General features: G+C 43.3%; 1 protein-coding gene across 1 annotated transcript in view; it reads left to right on the top strand.

Moving 5' to 3' along the window:
* The window catches only part of cdh23 (cadherin-related 23), a 688,999-nt gene that overhangs the window by 319,050 nt on the left and 354,233 nt on the right, over positions 1 to 15,716 (top strand). The window contains exon 9 of the mRNA XM_064931960.1: positions 14,876 to 14,954. Coding sequence (XP_064788032.1) covers positions 14,876 to 14,954 — 79 coding nt within the window. The remainder of the gene's footprint in view (positions 1 to 14,875; positions 14,955 to 15,716) is intronic.

Below are 15,716 nucleotides of genomic sequence, written 5' to 3'. Positions count from 1 at the left end.
GAGAGATCCTCGATGAAAACTTGCTCCAGAGCGCTCAGGACCTCAGACTGGGGCGAAGGTTCACTTCCAACAGGACAACGACGCTATGCACACAACCAAGACAGCGCAGGAATGGCTTCGGGACAAGTCTCTGAATTTCCTTGAGTGGCCTAGCCGGAGGACGGTCTTGAACCCGATCTAACATCTCTGGAGAAACCTGAAAATAGCTGTGCAGCGATACTCCCTGTCCAACCTGACAGAGCTTGAGAGGATCTGCATAGAAGACTGGGAGAAACTCCCCAAATATAGGTGAGCCAAGCTTAAGTGTCATACCCACGAAGACTGCCCACATGTGCCTTATTGGTTTATTAATATTAAATTCATTTTTTCAAGTTCAAAACTGTGCACTCTCCTCAAACAATAGCATGGTATTTGTTTATTGTAATAGCTAACCCAAATGGACAGTGCAGTTAGATTAAGATGTTTTCTTGTAACTTAAAAACCTCATGCTAATCGCATTAGCTTACGTTAGCTCAACCATCCCATGGACGGGACACCGATACTGTTAAAGTACTTTGCTTCCTCTTTAAAAATATTGTTTGGTGAATCATTATCATTTTTGGAAGCATTTGTATGTTGAAGATACAAAAATGGAAAAATTAATTTTTCCCAATATTCCATACAGTTTGCTTCATTTTTATAATATATTACTCTTGATCTTTCTTGAATAAGTTATTTTTGTTTTTCCTCTAACTTATTCTGTGACTCTTTGGTACAGTTTACTTTACTTAACCATCTCCTCTGCCTCTCTTTTTCCTCTTATCATCAGTGAGATTGTTAGCAGGAGACTGAGGTTAGACTCTGAGTCAATTTGGGAGACCTCTTTCTCTCTTACTCTCTGTCTCTCACTCTCTCGCTCTCTTTATTTCCGTCTCTCTCGCTCACTCTCTCTCGCTCTCTTTATTTTTGTCTCCCTCCCTCCCTCCCTCCCTCCCTCCCTCCCTCCCTCCCTCCCTCCCTCCCTCCCTCCCTCCCTCCCTCCCTCCCTCCCTCCCTCTCCCTCCCTCCCTCCCTCCCTCCCCAGGTCCCCACAGATGCATTAGGTAAGGGGTGAACGCAATTGCAGCGTGAGATTTACATTGTGCTGCCTCCATTGTGAGGCCTCTATCAAAGGTCATCCAGGCCAGGATTTATCTCTGAGACCCACAGGAGATCCGAGACACAAATTTACTCACCGTGTCACCACCCCATATGCCCAGACTGCCGGGCTAGAAAGGGAGGGGCAGTGCGTGTCTCCTCTCTCATTCCCTCTCTCTGTCCCCTCGGTTACAGTACTCCCTCGCACTCCCGTCATCTGTGTGTGTGTGTGTGTGTGTGTGTGTGTGTGTGTGTGTGTGTGTGTGTGTGTGTGTGTGTGTGTGTGTGTGTGTGTGTGTGTGTGTGTGTGTGTGTGTGTGTGTGTGTGTGTGTGTGTGTGTGTGTGAGAGAGAGAGAGAGAGTGTATCCATCTTGACTGTGCTCATGATGCTTAGAGTTTTACTAAATGGGGTCTGTTTTCTGGTTCATGTTAATGGTTGTTCACGAGTACATGACATTTCTCACTGCCTCCCTCTTTTCCCTCTCTAACCGCACTACCCAGTCCTTCTCTCTTAACCTCTCTTACTTGATCCTCTCCCTCTCTCTCTGTCCCCTCCTTCACTACCTTCCTCCCTCTGTACCTTCTCTAAGTGCTCTCCCCTGTACCTCTCTCTTCTCCATCTCCCTCTTTGTCCTCTCTCTGTCTTCCTCCCTCCTATGTTCCCTCACCCCCTCATTCTGTCCCCCTCTTCCCTCTCTCTGTCCCCTCTCTCTGTCCCTCTCTCGTTCCCTCCCTCACTCCTTCTATCTGCCGCCTCTCAGTCCCCTATCTCATGCCCTCTCTTATTCCCTCACTCTGTCTACTCCCTCTCTCTGTCCCCCCGCTAGCTGAACTATCCCATCTCTCTTTCTCTTACCCTCTCTTACTCCCCCATTCTGTTCCCTCCCTCTCTCCTTCTCTCCCTATATTTTACTCACTCCCTCACTCACCCTTCTTCCCATCTCCCTCGCTCCCTTTCTCTGTCCCCTTCCCAGCTGTGCTGCTTTGGTCCCCCTCTCTCTTTCTCCCCTCTTCCTCCATCTGTTCTCCCTGTCCCATCTCTCTGTACACTCGCTGAATTCCTCCCTCTCTCTGCCCCCTCTTGTTCTCTCTGTCCCCTCTCTGTGTCCCATATCTCTGTACGCTCCCTGAATTCCTCCCTCTCTCTTCCTCCCACTGCACTACCCTGTCTGTCCCTCTATCTGACCCTCTATTCCTCCCCCCTCCATCCTTCCATCTCCCCCTTTCCTACTCCCTACCCCTCTGTCCCTCTCTTTGTCCCCTCCCCACACCGCACAACTCCATCCCTCTCCTAGTACCCTCTATGAGGTGCAGTAGTGAAATGTCAAGTGCTACATTTGCATGCATATTAACGGGGTGTGACGGAGGCGAAGCCTGGTGTCTCCCAGACTCTTCGATTCATCAGCTGTCACAGCGAAGGTCAGGGGGAGAGAAAGAGAGAGGGAGAAAGAAGGTGGAGGAAAGAGGAGAAAGGGAGAAGAAAGGGAGAAAGAGGGGGAGGGAGAGGAAGAGAGGGAGAGAGAAAGAAGGAAGGGAGAAGGGAAGAAGAGAGGGAGGGGAGAAAGGCAGAAAGAGGGGGAGGGAGAGGAAGAGAGGGAGAGAAAGAAGGAAGGGAGAAGGGGGGCAGAGGGAACGTGGGGCTCACATAGTATCTTATCTTCATGGAGAGCTACTGGATGGGTTTGGCTTTTGCTCCAGCCCTACACTAACACACCTGATTCAGCTAATGTAAGTCCTGAGGAGTTGCTGATTAGTAGAATCAGGCATGTTAGAATAAGGTTGGAACAAAATCCTGCACATTCAGTAGCTCTCTCACACACACACACACACACACACACACACACACACACACACACACACACACACACACACAGAGATACACACACACACACACAGCCATCCAACCACCCACACTTGTCCCTCCGTGGCCTGATAGTGATGTGATGAACTGGATAACAAAAGCACTTAGCTACAGCGCCACTGAAACACAGACAGACATCCACTATGCTGTACATGCAATATGCTTACACACACAGTCCTGCCCTAACATCATATTCTAACTGGCATCTGTCATTTTCAGTTTGCTAGTTATGTCTTGTGCGTTTCATAACCTTGTCTTTATAACAATTCAATAATGATGAGAAGGTGGACAGGAATCAGTTCAACCAATTATCTAGAACGTGCTCATCTCAACATATAGAATCCCCATGATGCTCTGCGGCACAACCCCAATACATCATCTCCTCCCCTTCTACTTTATGTGTCCCCATTATGAACAACAGTCCTGGAAGGGGACCATGAGCCCCTAGGTGATGACTTCTGGGTCAGGGTGTCACCCAGTAACAGTTTTGGTCCACTCAAATGAAATAAAAGTCACAACTGATGGTTCTGTCAGTGTTGGTTTACTCAACAGTAGGTGATCTGTGTGCCGTCTCCAGATAACGTCCTCTGCCGTAACAACATATTAGTTACATAGGTGTTACTATGTAATTACATGGTAATAAGGTTGTAGCGCTATCAGTTATTACACAGTAGGAACAAGGAATGTGTGATTACACATCCACTTGCTGAATGTTATTTCACATGTGTAATTACTGATGTTAATACATGTTTTCTTGTTCCAGTATGTAAGTAATGTTTTGTAGTTACATGTTTGAAAGTCACCTGTAAATTAGCGTGTTAATAACTCTAACCAAAAGCTGACCTTGTGTATGGTGTCCATATTAGGACGCTCTCAGTCTCAGTAAGAATTGCATCATTGTCCATAGGACTTAAGTCATTCTCAGTAGGAGTTGAGTCATTGTCAGTATGGTTTAAGTCAATCTCAGTAAGAGTTTTTATTTTATTTTATTTCACCTTTATTTAACCAGGTAGGCTAGTTGAGAACAAGTTCTCATTTACAACTGCGACCTGGCCAAGATAAAGCATAGCAGTGTGAACAGACAACACAGAGTTACACATGGAGTAAACAATTAACAAGTTAATAACACAGTAGAAAAAAAAGAGAGTATATATACATTGTGTGCAAAAGGCATGAGGAGGTAGGCGAATAATTACAATTTTGCAGATTAACACTGGAGTGATAAATTATCAGATGGTCATGTACAGGTAGAGATATTGGTGTGCAAAAGAGCAGAAAAGTAAATAAATATAAACAGTATGGGGATGAGGTAGGTAAATTGGGTGGGCTATATACCGATAGACTATGTACAGCTGCAGTAATCGGTTAGCTGCTCAGATAGCAGATGTTTGAAGTTGGTGAGGGAGATAAAAGTCTCCAACTTCAGCGATTTTTGCAATTCGTTCCAGTCACAGGCAGCAGAGAACTGGAACGAAAGGCGGCCAATTGAGGTTTTGGTTTTAGGGATGATCAGTGAGATACACCTGTGGCGCCCATGCTACGGGTGGGTGTTGCCATCGTGACCAGTGAACTTTGCCATCGTGACCAGCATGGACTTCTAGATGACCTGGAGCCAGTGGGTCTTGCGACGAATATGTAGCGAGGGCCAGCCAACTAGAGCATACAGGTCGAGGTGGTGGGTGGTATAAGGTGCTTTAGTAACAAAACGAATGGCACTGTGATAAACTGCATCCAGTTTCCTGAGTAGAGTATTGGAAGCTATTTTGTAGATGACATCGCCGAAGTCGAGGATCGGTAGAATAGTCAGTTTTAATAGGGTAAGTTTGGCGGCGTGAGTGACGGGGCTTTGTTGCGGAATAGAAAGCCGACTCTAGATTTGATTTTAGATTGGAGATGTTTGATATGAGTCTGGAAGGAGAGTGTCTAGCCAGACACCTAGGTACTTATAGATGTCCACATATTCTAGGTCGGAACCATCCAGGGTGGTGATGCTAGTCGGGCATGCGGGTGCAGGCAGCGAACAGTTGAAAAGTATGCATTTGGTTTTACTAGCGTTTAAGAGCAGTTGGAGGCCACGGAAGGAGTGTTGTATGGCGTTGAAGCACGTTTGGAGGTTAGATAGCACAGTGTCCAAGGAATGGCCGGAAGTATACAGAATGGTGTCGTCTGCGTAGAGGTGGATCAAGGAATCGCCCGCAGCAAGAGCAACATCATTGATATATAGAGAGAAAAGAGTCGGCCCGAGAATTGAACCCTGTGGCACCCCCATAGAGACTGCCAGAGGACCGGACAACATGCCTTCCGATTTGACACACTGAACTCTGTCTGCAAAGTAGTTGGTGAGACAGGTAAGGCAGTCATTAGAAAAACTGAGGCTACTGAGTCTGCCGATAAGAATATGGTGATTGACAGAGTCCAAAGCCTTGGCCAAATCGATGAAGATGGCTGCACAGTACTCTCTTTTATCGATGGCGGTTATGATATCGTTTAGTACCTTGAGCATGGCTGAGGTGCACCCGGGACCGGCTCGGAAACCAGATTGCACAGCGGAGAAGGTACGGTGGGATTCGAGATGGTCAGTGACCTGTTTGTTGACTTGGCTTTCGAAGACCTTAGATAGGCAGGGCAGGATGGATATACTGTAGGCCTGTAACAGTTTGGGTCCAGGGTGTCTCCCCCTTTGAAGAGGGGGATGACTGTGGCAGCTTTCCAATCCTTGGGGATCTCAGACGATATGAAAGAGAGGTTGAACAGGCTGGTAATAGGGTTTGCGACAATGGCGGCGGATAGTTTCAGAAATAGAGGGTCCAGATTGTCAAGCCCAGCTGATTTGTACTGGTCCAGGTCTTGCAGTTCTTTCAGAACATCTGCTATCTGGATTTGGGTAAAGGAGAACCTGGAGAGGCTTGGGCGAGTAGCGGCGGGGTGGGGTGGGGGGGGGGGCTGCTGGCCGAGGTTGGAGTAGCCAGGAGGAAGGCATGGCCAGCCATTGAGAAATGCTTGTTGAAGTTTTCGATAATCATGGATTTATCGGTGTTGACCGTGTTAGAGCCTCAGTGCAGAGTTGAATCATTGTCAGAATCAAAGTCAAATCAAATTTTATCAAATGTTAATTTTCACATGCGGTGAAAACAACTTCAATGGGTTTGGAGGGATGTAGACAGCCGTGAAGTCTATTTATTGAAATAAATGGACAGAGGTGCTAGCAAACATTAGTTAGATAGCTATCTAGTTACTTAGCTTGCTGACCAGCGTGCTAAATCATCCAGCATAACTTCTGTATTCAAAAGTGAAATAGATTACATAGAGAATTTATCCTGTCTCCGCTATCCAACCTCCCATCCCATTCCAGCCAATGTGTCTCTATCCCACCACCCCCACAGCAGAAGTAGAGTCAGTGGGAGTTGAATTTATTTTTTTATTGAATTTAAATGATTTATGGTTATTTAATGAGAATTTAATATAAGAATAATAACATTCAATCAATCTATTGGTGTATCTGTCTGTCTGTCTGTCTTGTAATCAAACAAAACAGTTCCATCCTGCTGAATGCACCCCTGGTTTGTTTTTCAGGTGGGTGGTCACATGTATTTGCGATCAGAGGACCACTGGTTTTTGCCCAGTAGGGGGGCAGGGACAGTGGAGGAAGCAAAGCTGTACACAGGTTACATTTACACACATTTCCTTTGAACATATGAAGAGTAATAATTATATTATGATTAAACTACCAACTTTCAGTGACAGCTGTGGTTCCTGTTAGATGCCTGAAATGTCCAAGAGAATAATACCATTTGCTGAAATAAACACTATATTTTTAGAAACGCATCCAGCTGCAGTGCCGCAGCATGGTATATCACAAAAACCCACATGTCACAATAAAACTGGCCTCTCATTAAAAGGGGTATCTGGAGTTGCTACATCATTATTTTTTTTACATATAAATTCATGATATTGTAGCGAACAGTAGGGCAGGGAAGCAAACCTGGGTCGCTGGAGTGAAAATAAAACCACATACACATCACACCAATAGGGTAACTGACTTGGTGGAAGTAGTAGTGTGGCTCATATAGTGTGGATTGCTACACTGCGAATGGGAAGGCATAATGCCATGCTTTGACTACTCAGTCCTCTCGCACATCTCGGGTTGCGCGTTTCAATGGCCCCACAGCTACCACCCCACTTCTGACATCAATGTAGTGAGAGGCAGGGCAGTGAAGCATAAAATGGGCCGCTGGTTTGAAAGATCCTGTGTAGCTCAGTTGGTACAACATGGCGCTTGCAAAACCAGGGCTGTGTGTTTTGATTCCCACGGGGGAGCAGAATGAAAATGTTTACTAGGTAAACTAATCTACTGTGGTGTCGGACCGCCCTTTGCTTCCAGAACAGCCTGAATTCAGGGCATGGAAACATTGCTCAATTGGTATCAAGGGACCTAACGTGTGCCAGGAAAACATTCCCCACACCACTGCCACCAAGTGCACCACTGTCATGCTGCATTAACCAATAAAGCAGCTAAATGAACTCAACTATGGTGTTTAACTCCCAGACTCCACGCTACAGTGGAATCTTGTCTTTCTCTCTCTCTCTCTCTCTCTCTCTCTCTCTCTCTCTCTCTCTTTAGCTCTGCTTCCTCTGTCATGGCGTCTTCAAGCTCACCCATTATGCAGCCGAACCTCACTTCCCGTGAGAACCGTGAACCCACAGAGGAGAGGCATGACAATCTTTACCACTGCATGTGCTGTAAGGAGTATTGTGTGACCAGACGAACGCTGTCCCAACACCCCCGCCTGGTGCATCTTGATGTACACTCAATCTCAAGAATTCAGCCCGTGCCCTCAGTTATCTCTTGCTCCTCATATGCTGCTTTCACCTGAGGATATACACACTGCAACGCGTGGGTCATTTCCTGACAACACAGACTCCCCCTTTATGGCCAAATCACTAATTTGTGACATTTGAATAACAGCCCCCGGTACTCCCATCGGTCTCCCAGTTACCAGCTACCAAGCCATGTGGCATGAGTCCTCATGAAATGATATCCCAACAATGTTACTAAAGTAACCCTTGCTACTACTAACATGGCCCATGACTATAGCCTCCTTCAATTACTGTCCCTACAGCGACTGCCGTGAGAATAATTACTGCATGTAATCTGTCAAGTGTTCGCCGGCTGTTATGAATGGGGAAGAGATTAATGAAGTTGGAAGAATATCCAACATAACAATACTCTGAGTCACAAGTTTCTTGAAAGTTGACAATAGTGTCTGAAATGCTAACACTATCTCTGCTACTTTCACCATGATCTGTGTATGTGTAATGTTCAATCTAACGTTATAACAGTCCCTATATTGTGCACAGTTCTCCCTCTCCTACAAGTTAATATCCTAACAATATACATAGAGTGGTATCATTCCCAGAGACTATCACCCCGATCACATTCCATCCCACTTAAAGAAGAAAGAGTTTCACACCCTCCTTAGATGTGACTAAGACTGGGGACAGAACCATCCGTTACTTTCTATGCTCATGTGATGCTGGTCTTTATCATCCAGTAATCTATATGTATTGATGTGATTTACCATTAAAATCCTGATGACATGCTAAGACAAAAAAAATGTAATCAAAAAAATCCTGGTTTACCCAAGCTATCATGCAGTGAGTTCACCAATAACCTCCCTATCGGATGACACCTAAAGATAAGGTTTGTAGAGCCTCCCTAGGCCGAATAAATTTGAGCAGTTCCCCCACCCCTCCATTTTGAAAGCAACTCTCTCTCGCTGTATCCAAATCATAACTAAAACATTTTATAAATTATCCAACCCAAATTTAGAATGACCGTCCTTAGTGCTTTACTTTGCGTCTATGACTCAAATTCAAGCTTGTCAACCTAGCACACATCATCACGGATAGAATGTACATTTATAAGCAGGACCTTTTATTGCCGGTATTAAATCTTCTCATTTACAGTCCCATGAGTGGCCTAGTAATGAAAGATCGGTATCTCAATGCATTCTTAGTATAAATTATTCCAAATAGATACATCCGTTTTTCCGATGTACTTTCACCTGATCCCCTACCAAGCCATTCTGTCTGATCCGTTTCTTCCACCAGCACCTCCAGGAACATGAGAGAAATTTGAATGGTATATCTCTCCATGCTCACTCCACATGTGCAGTCTCAACACTCCTTCTGCCCATACCCAGGTTTGGTTCACTGTCGCATTGGACACCTTTGTTGCTCTTTCTTCAGCCTTTTAGGGAGGGTTTTGAGTTTCACACACACTGTTTGTGATCAAATTATTCATACCATACATTAAGACATGATCAGACATCACCTTCCATGATAACCTCAAGAGAGGAAAGATCAGAACAACAGTTTAGTTCAATTAATTTCTGTTTCAGGAAATCCATACAAGCAATGACTATATGACCAATTATTACATTCCCAATTTTCTTAATAACATTATCTCTACGACAAACATCAAAGAGCATAACAACATATTGTTACTGTTGAAACCACTTTCAAATTTTGTTCCTACCCCCGTATTTTACTGGCAACCTCTCGGAAGAGTTACCAGATCTGGAAGTTATCACCCTAACCCACCGGGGAATCTCACACTCCAGTAGACCCAACCTTGTGAAATTTATAATGAAACAAAGACAAAAATGAAATCAGCAATACACATTTCACAATCCTTTTGGACGAACTGTCATCCCTTTTTAACATATATTTTTCCTTCTATATGCAAAATGAACAAAACACATTTGTATATTTACCCAAGGACCAGGACCCCAGGGAACTGGTCATTTTCCCATCGAACACATTATTCACATCATGATTCATAAACAACATGTTAAATCAAAAATAAACAAATTCGAATAACCAATTAACTTAAGAGTTACAACTCTTGATAACTCCACTAGGAAATAATAGTATCTCATAAAGTAATGGTAAAATAGAATAGAGATGGGTGTTTCTCATTCATTTTATAATTAAATCCCACTTGTTTCGATCATTTCTAGTGAGATTGATCAGGCCTCACCAGAAATACAGGATACAGGGCATTCGACAACATTAAATATTTCCTCTCCATTTTCTTTCCCTGTCCTTCAGAAACCCTTTAAACATTTCAAACACGTCCATCCTTCTGCATACCCAATTTAAACCAAACTGAAAAGACCCCACTAAATAAATCCCTCGGTATCAACATCACTAACGCATAATCAAAACTGGTAAGTTGTGTTGGGTGCTGGTGTGTGTGGTAAACCGTAGATCAAAAACACACATGAACAGGTCTTACTTATCTGGGAACACAGTTTATGGTCTAATCCAGATACTGTCATACTTAAAACTGCAGAATATCACTTACTGCTCTGCCCAAGACCACAGTCTCCAGGGACATTCCAACGAGAGATAATGAAACCACCTCTTCTGGAAAATAAAGTGTACACTTCGTTAGCATTCACTATGCTACATTTTAATCGGCAATCCACAAGAATTAATTATAAACCAAACATGATAATAATAAATCCACTGTCCTTACTCCAATCATTAAATGTTTGTTTTAATCCACCCCATAATTTATGTATATTTTATTTAGCATGTACTATTCTCCATAACCACGACACCACAATGTTTATGAACTAACAAATTAGAGTTCATTTTAGGTTTGGTAACCCCTATCTAATTCCTCGTGACCCCTCCACCCTTTCGTTCATTCTAGAAATCTATTTCAGAACAATACGACATAAAATGTTGCATGAGATGAAAACCCCCTCAAGGTTTTCTGAGTTACCAGGAGTGTTTGGCCAGATAATTTTAATTTGTTACCTCTTTAGGCAATTTTTGCCAATTTCTCATCAGGAGTCCACGATATTTGATCCCCGGCATCTATTAAAATGTTGTGTAAGACGTGATCTCATACGTCTTCCTTCAAAAAGAAACTGCAAACTCTATGAACCACTATCAATCAAAACGAAGCCATGCACTGCAATGTAAAATGTTCGCTCGTTGCCCTCAAGAGAATGTGTCGCTGCTCATTTGACATGGATGCAAAGGCTTGTATAACGGCATTTCCTCCGAACGCAGCAGGTTCCAGTACCACCCCACACTTATTCTTCCAATGTCCGATAGTCCCACATCTAAACAGGGAGCTATCTCCCTAAGCGTTGATGTTTTTTTTACTGCGTATCATTGTCTTACCTTGGCCATTAAAACCACTGTTAGTGACTTTCACTGTGGCCGTGTTAACCCCTCGCACGTTCCACTCTCACAACATCTTGCTCTATTTCATCCACAACCCCCGCAATTGCCGTTTTGTTCACTGGTTTCAAACCTGCCATCAAAGCCGAAGTACAAATTCTATCAATTCACTCCCATACCCTGTCATTTTGCAGCTGAATACCTCTACTAATTTCCCATATTCGTGCCGAATTGGTGTAATGCTCGTGCGCTTCTTTCAGCGCCTCCATGGCTTTATTAAAATCTTCTAGCTCTGCTCGGAGAATCGGGGCTGTCTGTCGCCATATAAATAGTTATTATTCCCAAACCTCTCAAAACGGTGTCAAGGGTATTTTAGATTTCTTCACTCCCATATATAATACACACCTCTTAACTATTTTCCAAGATATCGCTACCCACTTGCCCGGATAATAGTTATGGTATTTGTGCATATTAATTGGTCATGGCACTTAACTTCTTGCGTCGAGCAATCCCGGATCCGGGATTCTATTTATAGCCTCAAGCCCATTAGCATAACGCAACGTTAACTATTCATGAAAATCGCAAATGAAATGAAATAAATATATTTGCTCTCAAGCTTAGACTTTTGTTAACAACACTGTCATCTCAGATTTTCAAAATATGCTTTTTAACCATAGCTAAACAAGCATTTGTGTAAGAGTGTTGATAGCTAGCATAGCTATAAGCCTAGAATTCAGCCAGCAACATTTTCACAAAAACAAAATATCATTCAAATAAAATCATTTACCTTTGAAGAACTTCAGATGTTTTCAATGAGGAGACTGTTAGATAGCAAATGTTCAGTTTTTCAAAAAAATATTATTTGTGTAGGACAAATCGCTCCGTTTTGTTCACGTTTGGCTATTAAAAAAACCTGTATCCAGTTATAGCCTCAAGCTCATTAGCATAACGTAATGTTAACTATTTATTAAAATCGCAAATGAAATGAAATGAATGTGCTAGCTCTCAAGCTTAGCCTTTTCTTAACAACACTGTCATCTCAGATTTTCAAAATATGCTTTTGAACCATAGCAAAACAAGCATTTGTGATAGCTAGCGTCCTAGTAGTGATGGATAGTCAGTGGCAGCTTTTCAGGTTGTCCATTTAACTGTGACCTCAGTAATATCTACATCTTATTACTTATTACATCTTATTACTTATTACGCCTGTCTGACTGTAGAAGAGTGTATAGTAAATGCAATGTATTTGGCCACATTACACACAAAAAAATGTAGGCAGGCTCGTTCGATGTGACCCTTTTTACCACAGGCTCGTCCTGATGAACTCAACTGCTGAGCCTCTTTAGCAGCTAGTTCCATGGGCACACTGAATGGGCACACTGACTTCAATAGCCTTTGCCAAGGTCAGATTACTTTCAATCAAGTCTCTTTTTTGTAATTTCCCTCCGTAGCCCACATACTAGTCTGTCTCTAATGGTGTCATTTAAAATGTCATTAAACTCACAGTGCTCTGACAGTTTACTTAATGCAGCAGCAAACAAAACATTGTCACTGATTTTCTCTCTTCCTGATTTCTTCTGTCGAACCTAAACCTTCCATCAATAACTAGTGGTTTTGGTGAAAAGTGTCCTTTCAGTATTTCCACAATATCCCCATATGTCTTATCTGACCTGTCTGGCTGTAGCAGGCTGTGTAGCATTACATTACACAACGAAATGTAGGCACAATTGTGCCCTCATCAATGTCATTTGCAACAGCAAAATATTCTAATCATTCTGTATATGAGCTCTACTCCTCAATACTTTCATCAAACTGTCCAATATTTTCAACAATTAAAGACATTTTACGTTTTTCAATTAGCGCCGGATTCTCACTCTCTAAATTGTCCTCAACCACGGCAACGTTATGTTCTGCCGCAGCAATATTTTCTTCCAGACGGAAGATTTACCGAAGGTTCAGACTGACTTGTCACCAATCTTTTTGTTATGGTAGGTTTCCTAACCACGTCTTATAACAATTCAATAATGGTGAGACGAGAATCAGCCATTCATCTTGAATATGCTCATCTCAATGCATTGAACTCTCCCAATAAACCACACTAGTGTTTGGCTGTGAAAAGCTGCGGGGCTAGATTGCCTGAGTGGGTGTCAACTGTCCTCAAGGCCGCTGATATTTACACGTAAAAGGATATTAAACATGTAGCCCTGTTGTAGGTAATTTCTCAAATTGCTATCCCTTTCTTTCTCTCTCCTTCCCTCTCGTGTTCTCTCTTTCTTTCTCTCTCCCTCTCTCTTTCTCCTGCTCCCTCCATCCCTCTCTTTCACGTTTTCTCCATCCCTCCCTGTCTCTCTCTCTCTCCTTCCATCTCTTTCTGTCTCTCTGTTTCCGCTAATCAACCTGCCATCTGTACAAAACTTTGATGACGGGTTGAGAGAGTAAAGGCTTTGTCAAAGAACAGCATAGGGCCCGAGTTTGTGGCTGTTGTTTTGGATTTGTGTTGTCAGAAATGACATTTAAACCCTTTCTTGGACAAACACAATTTGGCTGTCAAACCACTGAGCTGAAATGGTAGAAGTGGGAGTATATTTTGGGAGGGGGAGGAGGGAAGGTAGTATTGTACAGGGATAAGGGATGAAGACAGAGAGGAGAGGGGGAATATGTTTGAGCTGAGAGGGAGTGAGTAATAGAGAGAGAGAGGGGAGGAGGGTGAGGGGAGTTTAAATGCTGGTTGATTGAACATATTGTGTGGACAGCAGGAGAATATTGCTCATATTACTTCAGCTCTCCCTCCCTCTTTCTCTCTCGCTCACTTTCCTCTCTCAGTCTCTCTCCCTGTCTCCCCCGCCTCCATCTTCCTCTCTCCCCTCTCCCTCTCTCTCCCTGCCTCTCTCTCTCTCTGTCTCTCTGGTAGTGATCGCTCACCTCTAAAAGAGCTGTAATTGATTCTGCTGTAATTGGTCAATGACAGGAGATGCTTTGGCAGAAGTGGAGCATAAACACGCCTCAGACACAATTTGTGGAATCAATGGGAGGTAGATAGTAAAGGAGGGAGGGAGAGAGAGATGGAGACAAGAGAGGGAGGGGGTGTTCTCTGGTCAGCTTGGAAGAGGTAGCGATGAGAGAGGGAAAGGGAGAGAGAGGGATGGAGAGAAAGAGAGACTTTTAAGTACTGTACCGTTCGAGAGAAACAGTGAACGGGTAAAAGAGCAAAGATACCGCCACCGTGTCTGATTGTAAAAGGCGCGGAGGCCTGGAAAGACCACATTCATTTGTATTTAGAAAGCTCCGCGGATCAAAGACTTTTCAAATCGCTTTTTTTCTGAACCCTCTCTCTTTATCGTTCTCTAAATTTTTTTCATGACTTGCAGCCTTATCTGCTCAGCTGTAGAGTTTTGAAACAACAGGAGAGAAATAAGGCCAGTCCATTTGTGCTTTGTGATGATGTTAGTTACTTTGTGGCAGCAGACATTTTGTTGTTTTCCAAGTGCGTAATGGCTCAGGGGTATTGGCTATACATGTTTAATTAGCTGTAGTTAGAGTTTTCCACATGGGGTCGTCTATGTGTTCGTATGCGTACTGAGTTTCTCGGTGGTGTGGCAGTGTTCTAAACATCTTTCTACTGTGTGTTTGTGTGTATGTATGTATGTGTTCATGCCTGTCTGAATGCGTGTGTGTTTGTGTGTGTGTGTCTACAGGGCTATGAGGTGCGCAAGATAAAAGCCATTGACCAGGATCTGGGGAGACCGAGGGGCATTGGCTACACCATCATCTCAGGTCTGTCAGACGCAATCAATCAGTATTCAATCCCCATCACACACATGCACACAGACACTCATAATCAATCACTATGATGATGATGATCTTACAGAATACTACACAAGGCTAATCCAAACACATAACAATCAATGCTTTCATATAATAATGCAATATAATAATAGAATAGTCTATAAACTATCAAGCTCTGTTCAGTGCAACCGTGCAGAACATTAAATATATAAATATAAATACGTCTAAATATGATCAATCAATATCATACTGTCCATCGGGGAGTTTGGCTACCATTCTCCTCCACCTGGGTTGTGTTCAGTTGGACACTGTAAATAACAATTTTGGGGGAGACAAATGTTTATACCTCCCTGTTTAACTCTGTTTTAAACCCCACAAGTTCTGTTACAATGCCTCACTACAGTTAGACAGACAAAAACATAATGTCCTGTAAACCAACATACAGGAGTTGGGGCAGTGAAGGTGTTTGTTTGTCTGTGTGCGTGCGTGCGTGCATGTTGGGGACGTCCTCTGTGGTGTGCTCCATCTCTTTGTTTCCCACAAAATACAGATACTTCAAACAGAACTTTCTTCAACTCCCTTCCATGTACTGTACAGTATGTACTGCAGCTGAATATGAAAGGTCGTAAGGAAAGGATGAGGATAATTTCCACCAGTCTGTATTGTGCTGATATGCTAAGAGACCTACTTTATGTTTTGTTGTTGTATGACTAAAACCGAGTCATGTGGGGTTTGTTGGCTGGGTCCAGT

This window comes from Oncorhynchus masou, chromosome 23, assembly GCF_036934945.1.
Source record: "Oncorhynchus masou masou isolate Uvic2021 chromosome 23, UVic_Omas_1.1, whole genome shotgun sequence".
Classification (NCBI taxonomy): Eukaryota; Metazoa; Chordata; class Actinopteri; order Salmoniformes; family Salmonidae; genus Oncorhynchus; species Oncorhynchus masou.
This window is presented reverse-complemented; position numbering and strand designations above follow the sequence as displayed.